This window comes from Symsagittifera roscoffensis, chromosome 4, assembly GCF_963678635.1.
Source record: "Symsagittifera roscoffensis chromosome 4, txSymRosc1.1, whole genome shotgun sequence".
Taxonomy (NCBI): Eukaryota; Metazoa; Xenacoelomorpha; order Acoela; family Convolutidae; genus Symsagittifera; species Symsagittifera roscoffensis.
In genome coordinates, this window is record NC_087065.1 from 25328793 (window position 1) to 25356574 (window position 27782).

The 27782-nt window shown below is 41.2% G+C and overlaps 1 protein-coding gene across 1 annotated transcript in view; it reads left to right on the plus strand.

The window, feature by feature from the left end:
* The window catches only part of LOC134845148 (uncharacterized), a 184768-nt gene that overhangs the window by 149813 nt on the left and 7173 nt on the right, over positions 1-27782 (plus strand). The window contains exon 3 of the mRNA XM_063862024.1: positions 13426-13731. Coding sequence (XP_063718094.1) covers positions 13426-13731 — 306 coding nt within the window. The remainder of the gene's footprint in view (positions 1-13425; positions 13732-27782) is intronic.

Consider the following 27782-nt stretch of genomic DNA (forward strand, 5'->3'; position numbering starts at 1 on the left):
TCCCAGCTGTCGCTTGCTCCCAGTTGTCGCTTGCTCCCAAATGTCGCTTGCTCCCAATTTCGCTCCCAATTGTCGCTTTCTTCCAATTATCAGTTGTTCCCAATTGTCGCTTGCTCCCAAATGTCGCTTGCTCCCAGTTGTCGCTTGCTCCCAGTTGTCGCTTGCTCCCAATTGTCGCTGGCTCCCAATTTTCGCTTGCTCCCAAGTGTCGCTTGCTCCCAAATGTCGCTTGCTCCCAAATGTCGCTTGCTCCCAATTGTCGCTTGCTCCCAATTGTCGCTGGCTCCCGATTGTCGCTTGCTCCCAGTTGTCGCTTGCTCCAATTGTCTCTGCCTCTCAATTGTTGTTTGCTTCCAGTTTTCTTAAATGTCGCTTGCTCCCAATTGTCGCTTGCTCCCCATAGTCGTTTGCTCCCAATTGTCGCTTGCTCTCAGTTGTCGCTTGCTCCTACATGTGACACGCTCCCAATTGTCGCTTCCTTCCAATTATCGGTTGCTCCCAATTGTCGCTTGCTCCCAAATGTCGCTTGCTCCCAATTGCCGCTTGCTCCCAAATGTAGCTTGCTCCCAATTGTCGCTGGCTTCCAATTGTCGCTTGCTCGCAGTTGCCGCTTGCTCCCAGTTGTCGCTTGCTCCCAATTGTCGCTGGTTCCCAATTTTCGCTTGCTCCCAATTGTCACTGGCTCCCAATTGTCGCTTGCTCCCAATTGTCGCTTGCTCCCAGTTGTCGCTTGCTCCCAGTTGTCGCTTGCTCCCAATTGTCGCTGGTTCCCAATTTTTGCTTGCTCTCAATTGTTGCTTGCTCCCAAATGTCGCTCGCTCCCAATTTTCGCTTGCTCCAAATTGTCGCTTGTTCCCAAATGTCGCTTGCTCCCAATTGTCAATTGCTCCCATATGTCGCTTGATCTCAATTGCCGCTTACTCTCAATTATCGCTTGCTCCTACATGTGACGCGCTCCCAATTGTCGCTTTCTTCAAATAATCGCTTGCTCCTAATTGTCGCTTGCTCCCAATTTTCGCTTGCTCTCAAATGTCGCTTGTTCCCAATTGTCGCTGGCTCCCAATTGTCGCCGGCTCCCAATTGTCGCTTGCTGCCAATTGTCGCTGGTTCCCATTTTTCGCTTGCCCCACTTGTCGCTTGCTCCCAAATGTCTCTGGCTCTCAATTGTTGTTTGCTTCCAGTTTTCTTAAATGTCGTTTGCTCCCAATTGTCGCTTGCTCCCCATAGTCGTTTGCTCCCAACTGCCGCTTGCTCTCAGTTGTCGCTTGCTCCTACATGTGGCACGCTCCCAATTGTCGCTTTCTTCCAATTATCGGTTGCTCCTAATTGTGGCTTGCTCCCAAATGTCGCTTGCTCCCAATTGTCGCTTGCTCCCAATTTCGCTTGCTCCCAGTTGTCGTTCGCTCCCAATTGTCGCTTGCTACCAATTGTTGGTTGCTCCTAATTGTCTCTGGCTCCCAACTTGCTTCCATTTGTCTCTTTCTCTCAGATGTTGCTTGCTCCTACATGTGACACGCTCCCAATGGTCGCTTTCTTCCAATTATCGGTTGCTCCCAATTGTGGCTTGCTCCCAATTGACGCTTGCTCCCAAATGTCGCATGCTCCCATTTGTCGCTTGCTCCCAATTGTCTCTGGCTCCCAATTTTCGCTTGCTGCCAGTTATCGCTTACTTCCAATGGTCGCTTGCATCCAATTGTTGTTTTCTCCCAATTTTCGCTTGCTCCCAACTTACTCCCAATTGCCTCTTTCTCTCAAATGTCGCTTGCTTCCAATTGTCGCTTGCTACCAATTTTCACTTGCCCCCAGTTGTCTCTTGCTCCCAATTGTCGGTTGCCACCTATTTTAGCTTGTTCCTAATTGTTGCTTGCTCCCCACAGTCGTTTGCTCCCAATTGCCGCCGGCTCTCAGTTGTCGCTTGCTCCCAATTTCGCTCCCAATTGTCGCTTTCTTCCAATTATCAGTTGCTCCCAATTGTCGCTGGCTCCCAATTTTCGCTTGCTCCCAATTGTCGCTTGCTCCCAAAAGTCGCTTGCTCCCAATTGTCGCTGGCTCCCAATTGTCGCTTGCTCCCAGTTGTCGCTTGCTCCCAATTGTCGCTTGCTCCTAGTTGTCGCTTGCTCCCAGTTGTAGCTGGCTGACAAATGTCGCATGCTCCAATTTGTCGCTTGCTCCCAATTGTCTCTGGCTCCCAATTTTCGCTTGCTGCCAGTTGTCGCTTGCTTCCAATGGTCGCTTGCATCCAATTGTTGTTTTTTCCCAATTTTCGCTTGCTCCCAACTTACTCCCAATTGCCTCTTTCTCTCAAATGTCGCTTGCTCCCAGTTGTCGCTTGCTCCCAGTTGTCGCTTGCTCCCAATTGTCGCTTGCTCCAATTTTTGTTTGCTTCCAATTGTCGCTTGCTACCAATTTTCACTTGCTCCCAGTTGTCTCTTGCTCCCAATTGTCGGTTGCCACCTATTTTAGCTTGTTCCTAATTGTTGCTTGCTCCCCACAGTCGTTTGCTCCCAATTGCCGCCTGCTCTCAGTTGTCGCTTGCTCCCAATTTCGCTCCCAATTGTCGCTTTCTTCCAATTATCAGTTGCTCCCAATTGTCGCTTGCTCCCAAATGTCGCTTGCTCCCAATTGTCGCTTGCTCCCAAATGTCGCTTGTTCCCAATTGTCGCTGACTGCCAATTGTCGCTGGCTCCCAATTTTCGCTTGCTCCCAAATGTCGCTTGCTCCCAAATGTCGCTTTCTCCCAATTGTCGCTTGCTCCCAATTGTCGCTTGCTCCCAAGTGTCGCTGGCTCCCAGTTGTCGCTTGCTCCCAATTGTCGCTTGCTCCTAGTTGTCGCTTGCTCCAATTTTTGTTTGCTTCCAATTGTCGCTTGCTACCAATTTTCACTTGCTCCCAGTTGTCTCTTGCTCCCAATTGTCGGTTGCCACCTATTTTAGCTTGTTCCTAATTGTTGCTTGCTCCCCACAGTCGTTTGCTCCCAATTGCCGCCTGCTCTCAGTTGTCGCTTGCTCCCAATTTCGCTCCCAATTGTCGCTTTCTTCCAATTATCAGTTGCTCCCAATTGTCGCTTGCTCCCAAATGTCGCTTGCTCCCAATTTTCGCTTGCTCCCAAATGTCGCTTGTTCCCAATTGTCGCTGGCTGCCAATTGTCGCTGGCTCCCAATTTTCGCTTGCTCCCAAATGTCGCTTGCTCCCAAATGTCGCTTGCTCCCAATTGTCGCTTGCTCCCAATTGTCGCTTGCTCCCAAGTGTCGCTGGCTCCCAGTTGTCGCCTGCTCCCAATTGTCGCTTGCTCCTAGTTGTCGCTTGCTCCCTGTTGTTGGCTGCCAATTGTCGCTTGCTCCCAGTTGTCGCTTGGTCCCAGTTGTCGCTTGCTCCCAATTGTCGCTGGCTCCCAATTTTCGCTTGCTACCAATTGTCGCTTGCTCCCAAATGCGGCTTGTTCCCAATTGTCGCTTGCTCCCAATTGTCGCTTGCTCCCAATTGTCGCTGGCTCCCAATTGTCGCCTGCTGTCAGTTGTCGCTTGCTCCCAGTTGTCGCTTGCTCCTAGTTGTCGCTTGCTCCCAGTTGTAGCTGGCTCCCAATTGTCGCTTGCTCCCAATGGTCGCTTGCTCCCAGTTGTCTCTTGCTCCCAGCTGTCGCTTGCCCCCAGTTGTCGCTTGCTCCCAAATGTCGCTTGCTTCCAATATCGCTCCCAATTGTCGCTTTCTTCCAATTATCAGTTGTTCCCAATTTTTGCTTGCTCCCAAATGTCGCTTGCTCCCAATTGTCGCTTGCTCCCAAATGTCGCTTGCTCCCAATTGTCGCTGGCTGCCAATTGTCGCTTGCTCCCAGTTGTCGCTTGCTCCCAGTTGTCGCTTGCTCCCAAATGTCGCTTGCTCCCAATTGTCGCTTGCTCCCAAATTCCGCTTGTTCCCAATTGTCGCTGGCTGCCAATTGTCGCTGGCTCCCAATTTTCGCTTGCTCCCAAATGTCGCTTGCTCCCAAATGTCGCTTGCTCCCAATTGTCGCTTGCTCCCAATTGTCGCTTGCTCCCAAGTGTCGCTGGCTCCCAGTTGTCGCCTGCTCCCAATTGTTGCTTGCTCCTAGTTGTCGCTTGCTCCCTGTTGTTGGCTGCCAATTGTCGCTTGCTCCCAGTTGTCGCTTGCTCCCAGTTGTCGCTTGCTCCCAATTGTCGCTGGCTCCCAATTTTCGCTTGCTACCAATTGTCGCTTGCTCCCAAATGCGGCTTGTTCCCAATTGTCGCTTGCTCCCAATTGTCGCTTGCTCCCAATTGTCGCTGGCTCCCAATTGTCGCCTGCTGTCAGTTGTCGCTTGCTCCCAGTTGTCGCTTGCTCCTAGTTGTCGCTTGCTCCCAGTTGTAGCTGGCTCCCAATTGTCGCTTGCTCCCAATGGTCGCTTGCTCCCAGTTGTCTCTTGCTCCCAGCTGTCGCTTGCCCCCAGTTGTCGCTTGCTCCCAAATGTCGCTTGCTTCCAATATCGCTCCCAATTGTCGCTTTCTTCCAATTATCAGTTGTTCCCAATTGTCGCTTGCTCCCAAATGTCGCTTGCTCCCAATTGTCGCTTGCTCCCAAATGTCGCTTGCTCCCAATTGTCGCTGGCTGCCAATTGTCGCTTGCTCCCAGTTGTCGCTTGCTCCCAGTTGTCGCTTGCTCCCAGTTGTCGCTTGCTCCCAATTGTCGCTGGCTCCCAATTTTCGCTTGCTCCCAATTGTCGCTTGCTCCCAAATGTCGCTTGCTCCCAAATGTCGCTTGCTCCCAATTGTCGCTTGCTCCCAATTGTCGCTTGCTCCCAATTGTCGCTGGCTCGCAATTGTCGCTTGCTCCCAGTTGTCGCTTGCTCCCAATTGTCTCTGCCTCTCAATTGTTGTTTGCTTCCAGTTTTCTTAAATGTCGCTTGCTCCCAATTGTCGCTTGCTCCCCATAGTCGTTTGCTCCCAAATGTCGCTTGCTCCCAATTGTCGCTTGCTCCCAAATGTCGCTTGCTCCCAATTTCGCTCCCAATTGTCGCTTTCTTCCAATTATCAGTTGTTCCCAATTGTCGCTTGCTCCCAAATGTCGCTTGCTCCCAATTGTCGCTTGCTCCCAAATGTCGCTTGCTCCCAATTGTCGCTGGCTGCCAATTGTCGCTTGCTCCCAGTTGTCGCTTGCTCCCAGTTGTCGCTTGCTCCCAATTGTCGTTGGCTCCCAATTTTCGCTTGCTCCCAAATGTCGCTTGCTCCCAAATGTCGCTTGCTCCCAATTGTCGCTTGCTCCCAATTGTCGCTTGCTCCCAATTGTCGCTGGCTCCCAATTGTCGCTTGCTCCCAGTTGTACCTTGCTCCCAATTGTCGCTTGCTCCTAGTTGTCGCTTGCTCCCAGTTGTAGCTGGCTGCCAATTGTCGCTTGCTCCCAGTTGTCGCTTGCTCACAGTTGTCGCTTGCTCCCAATTGTCGCTGGCTCCCAATTTTCGCTTGCTACCAATTGTCGCTTGCTCCCAAATGTCGCTGGCTCCCAATTGTCGCTTGCTCCCAATTGTCGCTGGCTCCCAATTGTCGCTTGCTCCCAGTTGTTGCTTGCTCCCAATTGTCTCTGCCTCTCAATTGTTGTTTGCTTCCAGTTTTCTTAAATGCCGCTTGCTCCCAATTGTCGCTTGCTCCCAATTGTCGCTTGCTCTCAGTTGTCGCTTGCTCCTACATGTGACACGCTATCAATTTTCGCTTTCTTCCAATTATCGGTTGCTCCCAATTGTCGCTTGCTCCCAAATGTCGCTTGCTCCCAATTGCCGCTTGCTCCCAAATGTAGCTTGCTCCCAATTGTCGCTGGCTGCCAATTGTCGCTGGCTCCCAATTGTCGCTTGCTCCCAGTTGTCGCTTGCTCCCAGTTGTCGCTTGCTCCCAATTGTCGCTTGCTCCCAATTTTCGCTTGCTCCAAATTGTCGCTTGTTCCCAAATGTCGCTTGCTCCCAATTGTCGCTTGCTCCCAAATGTCGCTTGATCCCAATTGCCGCTTACTCTCAATTATCGCTTGCTCCTACATGTGACGCGCTCCCAATTGTCGCTTTCTTCCAATAATCGCTTGCTCCCAATTGTCGCTTGCTCCCAATTGTCGCTTGCTCCCAATTTTCGCTTGCTCCCAAATGTCGCTTGCTCCCAATTGTCGCTGGCTCCCAATTGTCGCTTGCTGCCAATTGTCGCTGGTTCCCAATTTTCGCTTGCCCCACTTGTCGCTTGCTCCCAAATGTCTCTGGCTCTCAATTGTTGTTTGCTTCTAGTTTTCTTAAATCTCGTTTGCTCCCAATTGTCGCTTGCTCCCCATAGTCGTTTGCTCCCAACTGCCGCTTGCTATCAGTTGTCGCTTGCTCCTACATGTGGCACGCTACCAATTGTCCCTTTCTTCCAATTATCGGTTGCTCCCAATTATCGCTTGCTCCCAATTGTCGCTTGCTCCCAATTTCGCTTGCTCCCAGTTGTCGCTTGCTCCCAATTGTCGCTTGCTCCAATTGTCGTTCGCTCCCAATTGTCGCTTGCTGCCAATTGTCGCTTGCTCCCAATTGTCGCTTGCTCCCAATTGTCGCTTGCTCTCAGTTGTCGCTTGCTCCTACATGTGACACGCTATCAATTTTCGCTTTCTTCCAATTATCGGTTGCTCCCAATTGTCGCTTGCTCCCAAATGTCGCTTGCTCCCAATTGCCGCTTGCTCCCAAATGTAGCTTGCTCCCAATTGTCGCTGGCTGCCAATTGTCGCTTGCTCGCAGTTGTCACTTGCTCCCAGTTTTCGCTTGCTCCCAATTGTCGCTGGTTCCCAATTTTCGCTTGCTCCCAATTGTCGCTGGCTCCCAATTGTCGCTTGCTCCCAGTTGTCGCTTGCTCCCAGTTGTCGCTTGCTCCCAATTGTCGCTGGTTCCCAATTTTTGCTTGCTCTCAATTGTTGCTTGCTCCCAAATGTCGCTTGCTCCCAATTTTCGCTTGCTCCAAATTGTCGCTTGTTCCCAAATGTCGCTTGCTCCCAATTGTCGCTTGCTCCCAAATGTCGCTTGATCCCAATTGCCGCTTACTCTCAATTATCGCTTGCTCCTACATGTGACGCGCTCCCAATTGTCGCTTTCTTCCAATAATCGCTTGCTCCCAATTGTCGCTTGCTCCCAATTGTCGCTTGCTCCCAATTTTCGCTTGCTCCCAAATGTCGCTGTCTCCCAATTGTCGCTGGCTCCCAATTGTCGCTTGCTGCCAATTGTCGCTGGTTCCCAATTTTCGCTTGCCCCACTTGTCGCTTGCTCCCAAATGTCTCTGGCTCTCAATTGTTGTTTGCTTCTAGTTTTCTTAAATGTCGTTTGCTCCCAATTGTCGCTTGCTCCCCATAGTCGTTTGCTCCCAACTGCCGCTTGCTATCAGTTGTCGCTTGCTCCTACATGTGGCACGCTACCAATTGTCCGTTTCTTCCAATTATCGGTTGCTCCCAATTGTCGCTTGCTCCAATTGTCGTTCGCTCCCAATTGTCGCTTGCTGCCAATTGTCGCTTGCTCCCAGTTGTCGCTTGCTCCCAGTTGTCGCTTGCTCCCAATTGTCGCTGGTTCTCAATTTTTGCTTGCTCTCAATTGTTGCTTGCTCCCAAATGTCGCTTGCTCCCAATTTTCGCTTGCTCCAAATTGTCGCTTGTTCCCAAATGTCGCTTGCTCCCAATTGTCGCTTGCTCCCAAATGTCGCTTGATCCCAATTGCCGCTTACTCTCAATTATCGCTTGCTCCTACATGTGACGCGCTCCCAATTGTCGCTTTCTTCCAATAATCGCTTGCTGCCAATTGTCGCTTGCTCCCAATTGTCGCTTGCTCCCAATTTTCGCTTGCTCCCAAATGTCGCTTGCTCCCAATTGTCGCTGGCTCCCAATTGTCGCTTGCTGCCAATTGTCGCTGGTTCCCAATTTTCGCTTGCCCCACCTGTCGCTTGCTCCCAAATGTCTCTGGCTCTCAATTGTTGTTTGCTTCTAGTTTTCTTAAATGTCGTTTGCTCCCAATTGTCGCTTGCTCCCCATAGTCGTTTGCTCCCAACTGCCGCTTGCTATCAGTTGTCGCTTGCTCCTACATGTGGCACGCTACCAATTGTCCCTTTCTTCCAATTATCGGTTGCTCCCAATTGTCGCTTGCTCCCAATTGTCGCTTGCTCCCAATTTCGCTTGCTCCCAGTTGTCGCTTGCTCCCAATTGTCGCTTGCTCCAATTGTCGTTCGCTCCCAATTGTCGCTTGCTACCAATTGTTGGTTGCTCCTAATTGTCTCTGGCTCCCAACTTGCTCCCAATTGTCTCTTTCTCTCAGATGTTGCTTGCTCCTACATGTGACACGCTCCCAATGGTCGCTTTCTTCCAATTATCGGTTGCTCCCAATTGTGGCTTGCTCCCAATTGTCGCTTGCTCCCAAATGTCGCATGCTCCCATTTGTCGCTTGCTCCCAATTGTCTCTGGCTCCCAATTTTCGCTTGCTGCCAGTTGTCGCTTGCTTGCAATGGTCGCTTGCATCCAATTGTTGTTTTCTCCCAATTGTCGCTGGCTGCCAATTGTCGCTTGCTCCCAGTTGTCGCTTGCTCCCAGTTGTCGCTTGCTCCCAGTTGTCGCTTGCTCCCAGTTGTCGCTTGCTCCCAATTGTCGCTTGCTCCCAATTGTCGCTGGCTCCCAATTTTCGCTTGCTCCCAATTGTCGCTTGCTCCCAAATGTCGCTTGCTCCAAATTGTCGCTGGCTCCCAATTGTCGCTTGCTCCCAGTTGTCGCTTGCTCCCAATTGTCTCTGCCTCTCAATTGTTGTTTGCTTCCAGTTTTCTTAAATGTCGCTAGCTCCCAATTGTCGCTTGCTCCCAATTGTCGCTTGCTCTCAGTTGTCGCTTGCTCCCAAATGTCGCATGCTCCCATTTGTCGCTTGCTCCCAATTGTCTCTGGCTCCCAATTTTCGCTTGCTGCCAGTTGTCGCTTGCTTGCAATGGTCGCTTGCATCCAATTGTTGTTTTCTCCCAATTGTCGCTGGCTGCCAATTGTCGCTTGCTCCCAGTTGTCGCTTGCTCCCAGTTGTCGCTTGCTCCCAATTGTCGCTTGCTTCCAATTGTCGCTGGCTCCCAAATGTCGCTTGCTCCCAATTGTCGCTGGCTGCCAATTGTCGCTTGCTCCCAGTTGTCGCTTGCTCCCAATTGTCGCTTGCTCCCAATTGTCGCTGGCTCCCAATTTTCTCTTGCTCCCAATTGTCGCTTGCTCCCAAATGTCGCTTGCTCCCAAATGTCGCTTGCTCCCAATTGTCGCTTGCTCCCAATTGTCGCTGGCTCCCAATTGTCGCTTGCTCCCAGTTGTCGCTTGCTCCCAATTGTCTCTGCCTCTCAATTGTTGTTTGCTTCCAGTTTTCTTAAATGTCGCTTGCTCCCAATTGTCGCTTGCTCCCAATTGTCGCTTGCTCTCAGTTGTCGCTTGCTCCTACATGTGACACGCTATCAATTTTCGCTTTCTTCCAATTATCGGTTGCTCACAATTGTCGCTTGCTCCCAAATGTCGCTTGCTCCCAATTGCCGCTTGCTCCCAAATGTAGCTTGCTCCCAATTGTCGCTGGCTGCCAATTGTCGCTGGCTGCCAATTGTCGCTTGCTCGCAGTTGTCACTTGCTCCCAGTTGTCGCTTGCTCCCAATTGTCGCTGGTTCCCAATTTTCGCTTGCTCCCAATTGTCGCTGGCTCCCAATTGTCGCTTGCTCCCAGTTGTCGTTTGCTCCCAGTTGTCGCTTGCTCCCAATTGTCACTGGTTCCCAATTTTTGCTTGCTCTCAATTGTTGCTTGCTCCCAAATGTCGCTTGCTCCCAATTTTCGCTTGCTCCAAATTGTCGCTTGTTCCCAAATGTCGCTTGCTCCCAATTGTCGCTTGCTCCCAAATGTCGCTTGATCCCAATTGCCGCTTACTCTCAATTATCGCTTGCTCCTACATGTGAAGCGCTCCCAATTGTCGCTTTCTTCCAATAATCGCTTGCTCCCAATTGTCGCTTGCTCCCAATTGTCGCTTGCTCCCAATTTTCGCTTGCTCCCAAAAGTCGCTTGCTCCCAATTGTCGCTGGCTCCCAATTGTCGCTTGCTGCCAATTTACGCTGGTTCCCAATTTTTGCTTGCCCCACTTGTCGCTTGCTCCCAAATGTCTCTGGCTCTCAATTGTTGTTTGCTTCTAGTTTTCTTAAATGTCGTTTGCTCCCAATTGTCGCTTGCTCCCCATAGTCGTTTGCTCCCAACTGCCGCTTGCTCCCAGTTGTCGCTTGCTCCCAATTGTCGCTTGCTCCAATTGTCGTTCGCTCCCAATTGTCGCTTGCTACCAATTGTTGGTTGCTCCTAATTGTCTCTGGCTCCCAAGTTGCTCCCAATTGTCTCTTTCTCTCAGATGTTGCTTGCTCCTACATGTGACACGCTCCCAATGGTCGCTTTCTTCCAATTATCGGTTGCTCCCAATTGTGGCTTGCTCCCAATTGTCGCTTGCTCCCAAATGTCGCATGCTCCCATTTGTCGCTTGCTCCCAATTGTCTCTGGCTCCCAGTTTTCGCTTGCTGCCAGTTGTCGCTTGCTTGCAATGGTCGCTTGCATCCAATTGTTGTTTTCTCCCAATTGTCGCTGGCTGCCAATTGTCGCTTGCTCCCAGTTGTCGCTTGCTCCCAGTTGTCGCTTGCTCCCAATTGTCGCTTGCTCCCAATTGTCGCTGGCTCCCAATTTTCGCTTGCTCCCAATTGTCGCTTGCTCCCAAATGTCGCTTGCTCCCAAATGTCGCTTGCTCCCAATTGTCGCTGGCTCCCAATTGTCGCTTGCTCCCCGTTGTCGCTTGCTCCCAATTGTCTCTGCCTCTCAATTGTTGTTTGCTTCCAGTTTTCTTAAATGTCGCTAGCTCCCAATTGTCGCTTGCTCCCAATTATCGCTTGCTCTCAGTTGTCGCTTGCTCCTACATGTGACACGCTATCAATTTTCGCTTTTTTCCAATTATCGGTTGCTCCCAATTGTCGCTTGCTCCCAAATGTCGCTTGCTCCCAATTGTCGCTTGCTCCCAAATGTAGCTTGCTCCCAATTGTCGCTGGCTGCCAATTGTCGCTTGCTCGCAGTTGTCACTTGCTCCCAGTTGTCGCTTGCTCCCAATTTTCGCTGGTTCCCAATTTTCGCTTGCTCCCAATTGTCGCTGGCTCCCAATTGTCGCTTGCTCCCAGTTGTCGCTTGCTCCCAGTTGTCGCTTGCTCCCAATTGTCGCTGGTTCCCAATTTTTGCTTGCTCTCAATTATTGCTTGCTCCCAAATGTCGCTTGCTCCCAATTTTCGCTTGCTCCAAATTGTCGCTTGTTCCCAAATGTCGCTTGCTCCCAATTGTCGCTTGCTCCCAAATGTCGCTTGATCCCAATTGCCGCTTTCTCTCAATTATCGCTTGCTCCTACATATGACGCGCTCCCAATTGTCGCTTTCTTCCAATAATCGCTTGCTCCCAATTGTCGCTTGCTCCCAATTGTCGCTTGCTCCCAATTTTCGCTTGCTCCCAAATGTCGCTTGCTCCCAATTGTCGCTTGCTGCCAATTGTCGCTGGTTCCCAATTTTCGCTTGCCCCACTTGTCGCTTGCTCCCAAATGTCTCTGGCTCTCAATTGTTGTTTGCTTCCAGTTTTCTTAAATGTCGTTTGCTCCCAATTGTCGCTTGCTCCCCATAGTCGTTTGCTCCCAACTGCCGCTTGCTATCAGTTGTCGCTTGCTCCTACATGTGGCACGCTACCAATTGTCGCTTTCTTCCAATTATCGGTTGCTCCCAATTGTCGCTTGCTCCCAAATGTCGCTTGCTCCCAATTGTCGCTTGCTCCCAATTTCGCTTGCTCCCAGTTGTCGCTTGCTCCCAATTGTCGCTTGCTCCAATTGTCGTTCGCTCCCAATTGTCGCTTGCTACCAATTGTTGGTTGCTCCTAACTGTCTCTGGCTCCCAACTTGCTCCCAATTGTCTCTTTCTCTCAGATGTTGCTTGCTCCTACATGTGACACGCTCCCAATGGTCGCTTTCTTCCAATTATCGGTTGCTCCCAATTGTGGCTTGCTCCCAATTGTCGCTTGCTCCCAGATGTCGCATGCTCCCATTTGTCGCTTGCTCCCAATTGTCTCTGGCTCCCAATTTTCGCTTGCTGCCAGTTGTCGCTTGCTTGCAATGGTCGCTTTCATCCAATTGTTGTTTTCTCCCAATTTTCGCTTGCTCCCAACTTACTCCCAATTGCCTCTTTCTCTCAAATGTCGCTTGCTCCCAATTGTCGCTTGCTTCCAGTTGTCGCTTGCTCCCAATTGTCGCTTGTTCCAATTGTTGTTTGCTTCCAATTGTCGCTTGCTACCAGTTTTCACTTGCTCCCAGTTGTCTCTTGCTCCCAATTGTCGGTTGCCACCTATTTTCGCTTGTTCCCAATTGTTGCTTGCTCCCCCAGGTCGTTTGCTCCCAATTGCCGCCTGCTCTCAGTTGTCGCTTGCTCCTACAATTGACACGCTCCCAATTGTCGCTTGCTCCCATTTGTCGCTGGCTCCCAATTGTCGCTTGCTGCCAATTGTCGCTTGCTCCCAAATGTCGCTTGTTCCCAATTGTCGCTTGCTCCCAATTGTCGCTTGCTCCCAATTGTCGCTGGCTCCCAATTGTCGCTTGCTGTCAATTGTCGCTTGCTCCCAGTTGTCGCTTGCTCCTAGTTGTCGCTTGCTCCCAGTTGTAGCATGCTCCCCGTTGTCGCTTGCTCTCAGTTGTCGCTTTCTCGCAGTTGTCGCTTGCTCCAAGTTGTCGCTTTCTCCCAGTTGTAGCTTTCTCGCAGTTGTCGCTTGCTCCAAGTTGTCGCTTGCTCTCAGTTGTCGCTTTCTCGCAGTTGTCGCTTGCTCCAAGTTGTCGCTTTCTCCCAGTTGTCGCTTGCTCCAAGTTGTCGCCTGCTTCCAGTTGTCGCGACGCTCCAAATTATAGCCTTCTTAATTAAAAAACTGCATTTTCATTACGATTGGGCTAAAAAAAAGGAGATCTCAATCCAGCAAGTAACATATGCTCTTTTTGTCTTTCATCTCAAGAGGTGAAAACTTATGACATGTTTGCCCGATTTTGGAGATGTTTCAAACCGAACTTTATGATCTAGCTTTATTACAAAGAGGGGAAGTAGTTTATCGCAACACTTGCTATAGAAAAATACATTAAGGAAGACAATGCATGAAAAAATGAAGTAGAAAAATTGAAAAATCAAATTAAAAAATTACTTTGATACAAGTAAAAAAAAAGCAACGCCTGCAAACACCTCAAAAAAAAACAACGCCAACTGTTTGTATTGGAAGTCCAAAAACAGCCTTAGAATGAATTCGAAATTATGAGCCAAAAGCTTATAATTTTTTTTTGACCAACTACTACAATTGTTTTTGTTTTTTTTTCCTATTCGTATGATCGGTATTGTTTTATGATTATTAATTTGACTGTTTCAGCTGCTTCAAATATGAATTACAATATCACAGTTCGTGGATACCCACTTAATGTGTTTTGCGAGTGGGGACAAAATGGGGCTGCCACGAAGACATTCATGAACTTACCATCGTCGTCACCAGCTATTTCGCACTGGGGTGGTAGTAATTATGCACACAAACAGCCACTCGGAACTTCAACGCGCACATTCCAGAAAGGGAGACTCGTTGTTGACAAGTGCTTTCTGGCTATCAACAAGAGTGACCGCACTTACTCAGTTGTATCAGGGGCGGCATTGCAAACTGACTGGGAGTCTTATGGCTCGCTTGGTTAGCATTTTTGTACAGAACTTTTGGCTCGCTTGATTAATATTTTTGCACAGAAAACTTTAAAATATATCCTCAATTTCCATGTGAGGAAACCGTATAATAAGCATTTTTCAATACCTTTTATATATCCAAAGTTGAGGAAAACAGTTTTTAGTTGTATTTTTAGTCCCATAATCGATTATATATCTATATGCTCAAAACAATTTCTTCGTATAAATTTGTGATTCAGACTGTGCTTAACCCGTTGAACTCATTTAACATATGGTGGAAAGCTTTTAGGATTTGTAGAAAAGAGTACCAAAGGCCACATTACGAGGCCAAACTGTGCACTCGATAGGCGCACAATTTTGTATCTGTATGTTCCTGGATTCCATAGACAAACCTTTGAACATGTTCCAAAATGTCAGTGGATTCTACTTACAAAATTTCCGTGGATTCCACTTACAAATACCTGTAACGTAAATTTTGTCGGCAACAAGCGAATATAGCTAGTTGATCTGGATTCCGCAACTGTAAGTGGATTCCACAAAATGTAAGTGGAATCCGCAAATAAAAGTGGAATCCGCAAAATTTGTGAGCGGAATCCGCAAATGTCAGCGGATTCCGCAATCTGTATGTGGACAATCTGTATGTGGACTGTATGAGAATTTTGTCTATTACTTAACTTGCATATGAACAATTGAAAGCTACAGCTGGAATTCTTATCTATAGCAATGCGGAATTTAAAGGCACGGACTTAACCATTGTCAGCGGAATCCATGAACAAATTTCAAAACATTTGTTAACTAAATCGGTGGTTGTCAGCTTTTAGTATTTTGGTAACACAACACCGAAGTTTCTCTGTTGAACTGTTTCCTTTTTATTTGAATCAATAAGTTTATATGTTACATCAGTGGGTTTGTCAATAATTTGAAATGGTCCTTTTCGGATTGGTTGTAATTTTTTGGATATTTCTTATTGTGTTACAAAATTTGGTATTAGAACAAACGTTCCGGATTTTAGGTTTGTAGCTGGTGTGAATCGTAATTTTATTTGTGATTGAACATTCTGTCTTCGTAATAATTTGAAGACTTGGTGATGAAAATGATCTTGATCGTGCGTGTGTAATGGTAAATTATAACAAATTGATTCTCTTGTAGGTTGGCAATAACCTTGTGTGATTTTTGAGGATTTTGCTGTAAAAATTATAGGTTTACGTGGTAATTTTAAGATGTGTGGGTGATGAAAATGATCTTCATCGTGTGTGTGCAATGGTAAATTATAACAAATTGATTCTTTTGTCGGTTGGTGTGTTTTTGAGGAAAAAACATTGTGTGTGTTTTGAGGAAATTGCTGTGATCATTATTGGCTTAAGTGGATTTGATGACAAACCCTTTCATAAGGTGATAGTCCTAAGGTTATTGTTATCTGTGAATTATAAGCTAAGGGGAATATTTTTACATCTGTTGACCATTCAGTGTGTTTAGAGTCATTTCCATTTATGATACATCTGAGGTACTCATGTGGTGAACGGTTAATTCCTTCGACTAAACCATTAGTCCATGGGGTATGAGACGTTCGTGGTTTATGTTTAATGTTGTATAGTTGGCATATTGCGACGATTTCTTTATTTATGATTTCAGTGCCATTAAAAGGATTTCTGGTAATCCAAATTTTGCTATCCAGTGTTCGTAAAGTGTTGTATATGCAAAATAGGCATTACAATGAGGTAATGGGTTGAGTGCCACATAGTGTGTAAATGCATCAAATATAACCAATATATATAAGTTTCATTCTGAAGAGGGTGATATCGATCCTTTTGTATCAAATGAGATTCTGCGGTTGAAAATTAATCTTTGTCTAATAAAATCTTGTTTTTCTGCTATTTGTTTCTAATGAGGGTATGGTTTATGTAACTGGCATGTTGGATTGTTACATAATACTTTGATCCAAATCAGTGCATTTGGAAAGTAAAAATTTTGGATAAAATTTCGGTTTGTTTTTTCTGATACCGCATGTCCTTTTGTATTTAAGGAATTGGAAATCGGAAATTCCAGGAGTATCATGCTTATTGGTAAACAGTTTACTTTTAATTTAAGTGTTTGGTGTTCTAAAAAATTGGTATTTTCGTTTATAGATGTAATATAAAATTTTCTGAAGTATCTAAGAAGTGTTTTGTTTCCTAGAATTTTGATATCTGCTCTTATGGGTTTTGTTTCATAATTGTGCCAAGATTTAAGTTGTCTAATGACTGGGTCAAGGTTTTGGTACTTTTGTAGTAGCTCAAGTGTCACTTTTTCTTTGGCTGGTAGAAAGATATTTTCATTTTCTGTTTTTGAAAGAGGTATGTTAATTAGGGGGTCAGGTAGGTTAAAAACTTGATTTATTTTGTATTTTGAATCGATATCTGGAGGTCCTGATAATTTCGTTTTATCAGTTAAGTTTTCTTTTTCTATTCAGGGGAATAGGCCTGTCCTATACCTTTTTTGTTTAGGTGGTTTTTGTTGTGTTATTCTTTTTGATCCATGATGAATATGGTATCGGTTTAAATGCTTCTTAATAAGTCTACTTCACAGTGATTTTTTTGGCAATCTACAAATAACCGAGAGTGTTGTAAATTATTTATTTGTGCATTATGAACGTCAGTTTTTAGAACAAATTTGCATTCTAATAGTGGCCAGGTTTCGTCTTTTGCAAGAAAAAACTTACTGAGTGTGCCTGCCAATGCAAAATTTTTTCCTGAATCCAATTTATATGGGAATTTTTGTAGAATTAATTGAAATCTATAAACTCTGTGGTTTAGATTTGATTTTGTGTAAATATAAAAAAAATATAGGTTTATGATTTGTAAATAGAAATGTTGAATCTTTTGATCCGAGTATTGAAACTTCGTATTCTGTCTAAAAATTCATTTTATATTATAGCTCTGCATTCTCTCATGATTGTAGAGAGTCTAAGCTCAGCTTATGTATATAGTCTTGAGTTTGCCGAAGTACTGGAAAAGTGTCTGGAAAAGTGTTTGATATTTGTTCAGTGAGGAGTATTTTTATTTCTTCAAATCGTTTTTGATGTTCTGTTGTCCGTTCAAAGTTACTTTGTTGTCTGAGAATGTTATAAAATGATCTTAAATATAATTGGATTTTAAAAACGTAATTACTTAAGAAGTTTAGCATACCAAAAAATTCTTGGATTTTCTTTTTATTTGATGGAGGTTGAAGTTTTATGATTGCATCTATGCGAGGCTTTAATGGAGTGATTGTATTTCCTTCATTAATATGTCCAAAGACTTTTACACGATTGAGGAAAAAATGTGATGTGCCTGGGGCTGCTTTCATGTTTTCTTTAAATAGTATTTGGTGGTATTTATCCAATACTTAAGCATTTCGTGTTTTGTTTGTGATTGCATGAAAACATCGTCTAAATATGTTATGACGTTTTTACTGAGAATGAGGGGTCGAAAAATTTTACTCATAAATGCTGAAAATGCTGCTGGTTCTGCGGAAATACCATCGAAAAGTCTATAATATTCGTATTATTGATTTCCAATAACGAATTCTGTTAAGCGTCGTGATTTTTCATCTAGTGGCAATTGATTGTAGGCGCTGTTCATGTCAGCTGTTTGAAAGTATTTTCCTTTTCTTTTTGTGAGAGTTACTTGAATTCATTCAATGGGCCAATTACATTTAGATTCATCAATGCGTCTAAAACGATTTTTAATGATTCTCCTTTAGCTAGATTAATAACGGAATTTATGAATGTGTTTCCTTTTGGTTGTTCTTCTTTGTTTACTGGAGAAATGATTTCGTATTAATCTAATATGTCCAGTAATCTATTGATTTTCTCTTGTAAGTGAATTGGAACTTTATTTGGTTGTTGTTTTTTAAAAATTGTGTCGAATTTTAGAAGTAGATGTAGCGTAAACCATTGGGTATTTAAGTAGGAGTTCAGCTAGTTGTTCAAATTCTGTCTGTTCTGTTTCGGGGTAAATTTGAAAACGTGTCAATTTATTTTCTATTCCATCGATATTGTTATAACGATATATGTTTTGTCGGATTTTATCAGGGTTACTTTCTCATTTGGTATTGATTCAAAAAACATTTTTGATAAAATTTTATCATTCTTGTGTGAATCCTTGCAACTTGAAATGTGGTACATGTGTCTTCGGGGAACCAAACAATAGTTGCTTGTGTTCTTTTTGTCGTATCGCAATATCCTAGGTCAATTTTGCAAGATAATCGTATTCCTTGATAAATTATTGTGTCGTCTTTTAAATCTCGTGTAATTTGTGTTTTCTATTTGAATTTTCCAATAAAAAAAAAACATTATTTCTTGATATCCTTTGTTTTTTGTGTCTGATTTATAATTAGAAGGTGTGTTTATTCCAATGTGTGTTATCTAATTTTTATTATAGATATCTTAAGTTAATCATCCATGTGCGCCGTGGAACGAGTATTTATCGTCTAATTTCATATGACCTTCGTATTTTTTAAGTTCTGCTTGATGTGCAGAGTCTGGAAAAATTTAAAAACAAACCAATTTTCGGTTTGTGCCTTTATTTGCAGTTAACTTTAACCGTTGAAGCTCTTTTTTTACAATCTTCAGGATTAAAATGTAAAAGTCTTTCTCCATTGTTTTGATAGAAAGATTCGTGATCGAGTCTATTTTTGTTTCCATTTGAGACGTGGGAACATTGTAATTTTTCTCTGAAAATGTTGCTTTGAATTTACAATTGTTAAGGTTGTAGCTCGGGCTTTTGAATAAAGTTTCGCCAGTACATTCGTTGTTTCTATTTCTTGTGTTTTGGATTCGCATTGAGTTAATTGGTTTATGGCGTATTTGTGTAGTGTTTTTTGTTCATTTTCTTCACAATCATAGTGTCTGACTAACAAATCTTGAGATCCTGTTCGAGGGGAAGGGTTTTTATGGAGTGTTGGTTCTGAAAAAATAAGAATAAGGGGAGGGAGAGTTTGGAGGAAAAAGATTATTACAAGATACATGTGTAGGATAGTCCAGAATACGAATTATAAAATGTGATGTATCCAAGTGTCTTTTTTGTATACCTATAGTTTTTAGAGATAAATTCTGTTGTGATAAATGGGGGAGGTAATGATTGAGCTATTTTATTTGGTGGAGCTAGGGGGAGAGCATGATGTACTAAATTATTCAATTTTTTTTTGTTTCAAATTTATGTAATAAATTGTCTTGTGTAAAGATTTGTATGTTGTGTTCCTGTCTGTCTTTGAGAATATCGTGTCTGTATTGTAATCTGATGAGTGCCAAATGATGTAGCCTGTTGCTATCAAGATGTTGACCAAAGAAGGGAGGGGGTGCTACGAATGTATTCCAGTCTAATCGTAGGGGTATATTATTGGTTAAAAATTCTCTATATCTATCGTCTAAATTTGTAAGGAAATTTGGAGAAAATGTTGTTGTTGGGGTTTGATTTATTGTTGAAGGGGTTGAAGGTAGTAATAAGGTTTCTGTTAGTGGCAAAAATGTATGCGATGAGATAACTATAGGGTCGTTTACCAAGTTTGGTTCACCTTGAGTAAAAGCTTGTGTCATCCGATGTGGGAGACGTTGTGTTGAAGTTGGGGCGTTGAAAGGATCTTCACGAATTTGTTCGGATGTGGGGGTTGATCCTCAGTAATCCGATGGTTTGTTTGGATTGTTTTGTTGTGAAGTAGATTGTAACGTCACTTGTAGACGTGAGGTAGATTGTAACGTGTACTGGAAAGGTCTAAAGGATTTGGGATTGGTGGTGAGGGTATAATAAAATGAACTCTGGGAGTTGTAAAACTTCTATTTCCTCTTGGATTATGATTTGTCTATCTATTGTAGATGTTTGGTTTTGGTTTTGACTAGAGTAATTGTTCTAGTAAGGTTTTGTTGGAGAGAAGGGTATATGTTGTATATTGGTTCGTATTGTGGTTCGCTTAGACGTGCGTGGCGAACTACGGGTATCAAAGGATCTGATAAAAAAGCGTGTCTTTTGTCAAATGTATATGGGTTTTCTTGAAATGAAATACATGTTGTTGATTGGGTGTGATTTGTCTGACTAGACGTTGGTGTTGTTGGAGATTCTTTGGATGTCGTAGTCGTTGGGGACTGTTGTGTTGGTTGTTGATTAGCAATTTTGAAAAATTATTTAATTTTTACTTATGAAGAAAGTTTGATTTTAATACTCGTTGATTATAATAAATTGATTATAATACTCGTCTATAAAATTGATTAAAAGTATTGTTGCTTTTGCAAAAAATACAATTTTTTTTTCACATTTGCTCATTGTTAAAATTATGGAGACTAAAAATGTGAAAAGTAAAATTAAAAAAAGAAAAAGGTCTTTCTTGTTAATTAAATGTCTTAACAATTAGTTAGTTGTTGAAATATTGTACCTGATGAGGTGGTCAAGAGTTTTTGCAAAAATGAGATAAGCTTTTTGTAGTGAGTGAAAAATTACGAAAAAAAATTATGAAGAGAAGGAGAAATATTTCAAAGGTGTCTAAAATAAGAATTATACTGATTTGAAAAAGATTGATAGAAGTGAAAAATGTTTTGAGATTATTATTTTGAGAAGTTGAACTCAGTGAGAAAGAAGCATTTGAGAAAGAAACATTTGTTTTTTGAGGCGAAATTGGAGTGCGGTCGGATTGTTTATTGATTTTTGACAAGTGGTTTGGATACAAGCAATTTTTGATGGGGGATGTCTGAGTGTCTTAGAATGAGCTTCATAATTTTGGGGAGGGTTGTAATAATCAGATTTTGTTTATTTCAGTTGTCACATATGAGCTTGTTGCTAATTTTTGACCTTGAGGTCTTCAATTTATACTTTCATATATGTTTGAAGTCTGCAAAGAGTCGGCTAAAGAAGTGGTGTCAGAATGGTATGATGTTTAGATAGTTTCTGAATGGCTTAGGTTGAACTAGCTGTTGAAGAGTGTCAGCATAAATTGTAGAAAGGGGTTTTGAAATTCAATTTTTAAAATAGTTTAGATCGTGGAATGGAAGTTTTATAATCTTTTAGTAGTTGACTTCTAAGTCGTAATGATTGTCCTTGTTGAGATCTTTCTTTTGTTTCTCGTGATACAGTTTTTTTCTTCTTATTCTCTTTCCATGTTTTTGAGGTATGTGTTTATTGCTTATTTCTTGAGATTTTAGTCGGGTATTTTTAATTTCTTTATTTTTTGGTTCTAATAATTGTGTTGAACAATTTACACCATGTGTTTCTTGTTTAGTATTGTCTGAGTTGTCATGGACAACCTTGAGTCCTGTAAAGGAGTATAACTGTGTTAGTTCGAAAAGAGCGTGTTCTTTTGGGTAGTATGGTAAAAGATTGTTTCTGTGTTGAACTATTTCCTTTTTATTTGAAACAATAGGTTTATATGTTGCATCAGTGGGTTTGTCAATAATTTGAAACGGTCCTTTTCGGATTGGTTGTAACTTTTTGGATATTTTTTTTTGTTTGACAAAATTTGGTATTAAGTCATACGTTCCAATTTTTAGGTTTGTAGCTGGTGTGAATCGTGAGTTTATTTGTGAATAAGAATTCTGTCTTTGTAATAGTTTTTTGGCATTTTTTTGATAAATTTCATAGTGTTTTTTATCCTTGTTTAAAACCCATTCGATATCTGTGCGGGAAGCTAATTTGAAGATTTGTGGGTGATGAAAACGATCTTCATTGTGCGTGTGTAATGGTAAATTATGACAAACTGATTCTCTTCTAGGTTGGCAATAACCTTGTGTGGTTTTTGAGGATTTTGCAGTGAACATTATTGGTTTAATTGGTTTTTTCATTGAAAACCTTTTCATAAGGTGGTAGTCATAAGGTTGTTGTTATCTGTGAATTATAAGCTAAGAAGAATAATTTCATATCTGTTGACCATTCAGTATTTTGTGTACCATTTCAATTTACGATACATCTGAGGTACTCTTGTAGTTAACTGTTCATTCCTTCGACTAAACCATTAGCCCATGGAGCATGCGATGTTCGTGGTTTGTGTGTAATGTTGTATAATTGGCATAATGTGATGATTTCATTATTTTTGAATTCAGTGCCAATATCAGTGACAAGGATTTCTGGTAATCCAAATTTTGCTATCCAGTGCGGGTAAAATGTTGTATATGCATAATAGGCAATACAATGAGGTAATGGGTTGAGTGCTACATAGTGTTTAAATGCATCAACTTTAACCATTATTTACGAGTTTCCTTCTGAAGAGGGTGATATCGGTCCTTTTGTATCAAATGAGATTCTGCGGTTGAAAATTAAACTTTGTCCAATAAAATCTTGTTTTTCTGCTATTTGTTTCTGATGAGGGTATGGTTTATTTAACTGGCATGTTGGATCGTTAAATAATACTTTGATCCAAATCAGTGCATTTGGAAAGTAAAATTTTTGAATAAAATTTCGGTATGTTTTTTTCAAAAACCGCATCATTTTAAAAACTGCGTCAGGTTTTAGAAGTAGATGTAGTGGTAAATTTAGATGTAGCGTAAACCATTGGGTTTTTAAGTTGGAGTTCAGCTAGTTGTTCAAATTCTGTCTGTTCTGTTTCGGGGTAAATTGGAAAACGTGTCAATTTATTTTCTATTCCATCGATATTGTTATAACGATTTATGTTTTGTCGGATTTTATCAGGGTTACTTTATCATTAGGGATTGATTCAAAAAACAGTTTTGATAAAATTTTATCATTCTTGTTTGAATCCTTGCAACTTGAAATGTGGTACATGTGTCTTCGGGGAACCAAACAATAGTTGCTTGTGTTCTTGCTGTCGTATCGCAATAACCTTGGTCCTTTTTTGCAAGATAATTGTATTCCTTGATAAATTTTTGTGTCGTCTTTTCAATCTCGTGTAAGTTGTATGTTTTCTATTTGAATTTTCCATCAAAAAACCTTATTTCTTGATATCCTTCGTTTTTTGTGTCTGCCTTACAATTAGAAGGTGTGCTTATTCCAATGTGTGGTATCTAATTTTTATCATTGATATCATAAGTTAATTGTCCATGTGCGCCGTGGAACGGGTATTTATTGTCTAAGTTCATATGACCTTCGTATTTTTTAAGTTCTGCTTGATGTGCTTGATGCTAGTGTCTGACTAATAAGTCTCGAGATCCTGTTCGAGGGGAAGGGTTTTTTTGGAGTGTTGGTTCTGAAAAAATAAGAATAAGGGGAGGGAGAGTTTGGAGGAAAAAGATTATTACAAGATACATGTGTAGGATAGTCCAGAATACGAATTATAAAATGTGATGTATCCAAGTGTCTTTTTTGTATACCTATAGTTTTTAGAGATAAATTCTGTTGTGATAAATGGGGGAGGTAATGATTGAGCTATTTTATTTGGTGGAGCTAGGGGGAGAGCATGATGTACTAAATTATTCAATTTTTTTTTGTTTCAAATTTATGTAATAAATTGTCTTGTGTAAAGATTTGTATGTTGTGTTCCTGTCTGTCTTTGAGAATATCGTGTCTGTATTGTAATCTGATGAGTGCCAAATGATGTAGCCTGTTGCTATCAAGATGTTGACCAAAGAAGGGAGGGGGTGCTACGAATGTATTCCAGTCTAATCGTAGGGGTATATTATTGGTTAAAAATTCTCTATATCTATCGTCTAAATTTGTAAGGAAATTTGGAGAAAATGTTGTTGTTGGGGTTTGATTTATTGTTGAAGGGGTTGAAGGTAGTAATAAGGTTTCTGTTAGTGGCAAAAATGTATGCGATGAGATAACTATAGGGTCGTTTACCAAGTTTGGTTCACCTTGAGTAAAAGCTTGTGTCATCCGATGTGGGAGACGTTGTGTTGAAGTTGGGGCGTTGAAAGGATCTTCACGAATTTGTTCGGATGTGGGGGTTGATCCTCAGTAATCCGATGGTTTGTTTGGATTGTTTTGTTGTGAAGTAGATTGTAACGTCACTTGTAGACGTGAGGTAGATTGTAACGTGTACTGGAAAGGTCTAAAGGATTTGGGATTGGTGGTGAGGGTATAATAAAATGAACTCTGGGAGTTGTAAAACTTCTATTTCCTCTTGGATTATGATTTGTCTATCTATTGTAGATGTTTGGTTTTGGTTTTGACTAGAGTAATTGTTCTAGTAAGGTTTTGTTGGAGAGAAGGGTATATGTTGTATATTGGTTCGTATTGTGGTTCGCTTAGACGTGCGTGGCGAACTACGGGTATCAAAGGATCTGATAAAAAGAATCTGATAAAAAGATCTGATAAAAGGATCTGTGGTTCGCTAGATTGATTATAATACTCAACTATGAAAATGATTAAAAGTATTGTTGCTAGTGCAAAAAGTATATATTTTTTCACATTTGCTCATTGTTAAAATTATGGGGACTAAAATTGTGAAAAATAACATTAAAAAAATAAAAAAGGACTTTCTAGTTAAATAAAAGTCTTAACATTTAGATAGCTGCTGAAATATCGTACCTGAGGAAGTGGTCAAGAGTTTCTGCGAATTTGAGATAGGCTTTTTGTAGTGAGTGAACAATTACGAAAAAAAAATACGCAGAGAAATGAAATATTTCAAAGGTGTCTAAGTTAAGAAATATACTGATTTGAAAAAATATTGATAGAAGTGAAAAATGCTTTGAGATTATTATTTTGAGAATTTGAACTCAGTGAGAAAGAAGCATTTGAGAAATGATTTGGTCTTGCTAAATTATTTTTTATTTTTTGAGGCGAAATTTGAGTGCCGTCGGATTGTTTATTGATTTCTGACAAGTGGTTTGGATATAAGCAATTTTTGGTGGGGGAAGTCTGAGAGTCTTAAAATGAGCTTCATAGTTTTTTTATTGGATGATCGAGTCTATTCAGGAGTTATTCGTACTTTAGGCTAAAAGATCTTGTCTTATTTTTTAATTTAGGCTAATGTAAAATTTTTCCTTGAGGGGAATTTGGAGTGTAAGTTAGGACAATATTGTTGATCTTTGTACTAGTTGATAGGGGAGGGTTGTACTAATCAGATTTTGTTCATTTCAGTTGTCAAATATGAGCTTGTTGCTAATTTTTGTCCTTGTGGTCTTCAATTTATACTTTCATATATGTTTGAAGTCTGCACGGAGTCGCCTAAAGAAGTGGTGTCAGAATGGTATGATGTTTAGATAGTTTCTGAATGGCTTAGGTTGAACTAGTTGTTCAAGAGTGTCAGCATAAATTGTAGAAAAGAAAAGAAAAATTTATTACTTCTTTGAAAATTTGAAATTAATTAATTAGTAAGGAGTTTTGAAATTCAATTTTTAAAATAGTTTAGATTGTGGAATGGAAGTTTCATAATCTTTTCGTGGTTGACTTCTAAGTCGTATTGGTTGTCATTTTTGAAATTTTTCCTTTGGTTCTTGTGATACAATTTTTTTCTTTTTATTTTCTTTCTATGTTCTTAAGGTATGTGTTTATTGCTTATTTCTTGAGTTTTTGGTCGGTTTTTTTTATTTTTTATTTTTTTGTTCTAATAATTGTGTTGAACAATTTACATCTTGTGTTTCTTGTTGAGTATTGTCTGAGTTGTCATGGACAACCTTGAGTCCTGTAAAGGAGTATAACTGTGTTAGTACGAAAAGAGCGTGTTCTTTTGGGTAGTGTGGTAAAAGATTGTTTCTGTGTTGATCTATTTCCTTTTTATTTGAATCAATAAGTTTATATGTTGCATCATTGGGTTTGTCAATAATTTGAAATGGATGGTCCTTTTCGGATTGGTTGTAATTTTTGGATATTTCTTTTTGTGTTACAAATTTTGGTATTTAGACACACGTTCCAGTTTTTAGGTTTGTAGCTGGTGTGAATCGTGAATTTATTTGTGAATAAACATTCTGTTTTTGTATTAGTTTTTTGGCTATTTTTTGATAAATTTCGTAGTGTTTTTTATCTCTATTTAAAAACAATTCGATATCTGTGCAGGAAGCTAATTTGAAGATTTTTGGGTGATGAAAATGATCTTCATCGTGCGTGTGTAATGGTAAATTATAACAAATTGATTCTCTTGTAGGTTGGCAATAACCTTGTGTGTTTTTTGAGGATTTTGCTGTGAAAATTATTGGTTTACGTGGTTTTTCATTGAAAACCTTTTCATAAGGGGATAGTCCTAAGGTTGTTGTTATCTGTGAATTATAAGCTAAGAGGAATAATTTTACATCTGTTGACCATTCAGTGTTTTTTGTATCGTTTCCATTTATGATACATCTGAGGTACTCTTGTAGTGAGCGGTTCATGCCTTCGACTAAAACATTAGCCCATGGGGCATGCGACGTTCGTGGTTTGTGTTTAATGTTTTATAATTGGCATAATTTGATGGTTTCATTATTTATGAATGCAGTGCCAATATCAGTGACAAGGATTTCTGGTAATCCAAATTTAGCTAACCAGTGCGGTTAAAGTGTTGTATATGCATAATAGGCATTACAATGAGGTAATGGGTTGAGTGCTAAATAGTGTTTAAAAGCATCAACTATAACCTTTATTTACGAGTTTCCTTCTGAAGAGGGTGATATCGGTCCTTTTGTATCAAATGAGAGTCTGTGGTTGAAATTTAAATTTTGTCCTTTAAAATCTTGTTTTTGTGCTATTTGTTTCTGATGAGGGTAAGGTTTATTTAACTGGCATGTTAAATTGTTAGATAATACTTTGATCGAAATCAGTGCTTTTCAAAAATAAAATTTTTGGATAAAATTTCAGTAAATTTTTTGATCCTCCATGTCCTTTTGTATTTACGGAATGTGAAATAAGAAATGCTAGGAGTATCATACTTAGTGGTAAACAGCGTACTTTTAATTCAGATGCTTGGTATTCTGAAAAATTGGTTTTCACGTTTATAGATGTATTATTAAATTTTTTGAAGCACCTAGGAAGTGTTTTGTTTCCTAGAATTGTGATATCTGCTTCTATTGGTTTTGTTTTGTAATTGTGCCAAGACTTAAGTTGTCTAATGACTGGGTCAAGGTTTTGGTATTTTTGTAGTAGTTCAAGTGTCAATTTTTCTGTGGCTGGTAGAAAGATAATTTCAATTTCTGTTTTTGAAAGAGATATGTTATCTAGGGGGTCAGGCAGGTTAAAAACTTGATTTATTTTGTATTTTGAATCGATATCTGGAGGTCCTCATAAACTTATACTATCAGTTAAGTTTTCTTTTTCTATTTAGGGGAATAGGTCTGTCCTATACCTTTTTTGCTTAGGTGGTTTTTGTTGTGTTATTCTTTCTGATCCATGATGAATATGGTATCGGTTTAAATGCTTCTTAATAAGTCTACTTCACAGTGATTTTTTTGGCAATCTACAAATAACCGAGAGTGTTGTAAATTATTTATTTGTGCATTATGAACGTCAGTTTTTAGAACAAATTTGCATTCTAATAGTGGCCAGGTTTCGTCTTTTGCAAGAAAAAACTTACTGAGTGTGCCTACCAATGCAAAATTTTTTCCTGAATCCAATTTATATGTAGGTTTGGGAATTTTTGTAGAATTAATTGAAATCTATAAACTCTGTGGTTTAGATTTGATTTTGTGTAAATATAAAAAATTATAGGTTTATGATTTGTAAATAGATTGTTTGTATTGTTTTCGATCATTGTGTTTAATGTATCGGTTTAAATGTAAAGTTTCCTAATAAGTCTACTTCATAGAGAATATTTTGGCAATCTAGATATAATGGAAAGTGTAGTAAATTATTTATTTGTGCATAATCAACGTCAGTTGTTAGAGCATGTTAGCATTCGAATCGTGGTGGGGTTTCGTCTTTTGCAAGAAAAAACTTAATATTTTTGGGTATTTCTATTGTTGTTTTTCTTGTTAGTAATTCAGGTGGTGTGTTTCGACTATCTGTCTGGCAAGGCAAAATTTTTTTTCCTGCAGTCCAAACTATATGTAGGTTTGTGAATTTCATTGTATTTAATTGAAATCTAAAATTTCTATGGTTTGGATATGATTTTTGTGTAAATAGAAAAATTACAGGTTTATGAATTGTAAATAGAATTGTTGGATGTTTTGATCCAAGTATTGAAAGTTTATACTCTGTGAGAGTATATATTATAGCTGTGGATTCTCTCATAAGTGTATAGAGTCTAAGTTCAGCTTGA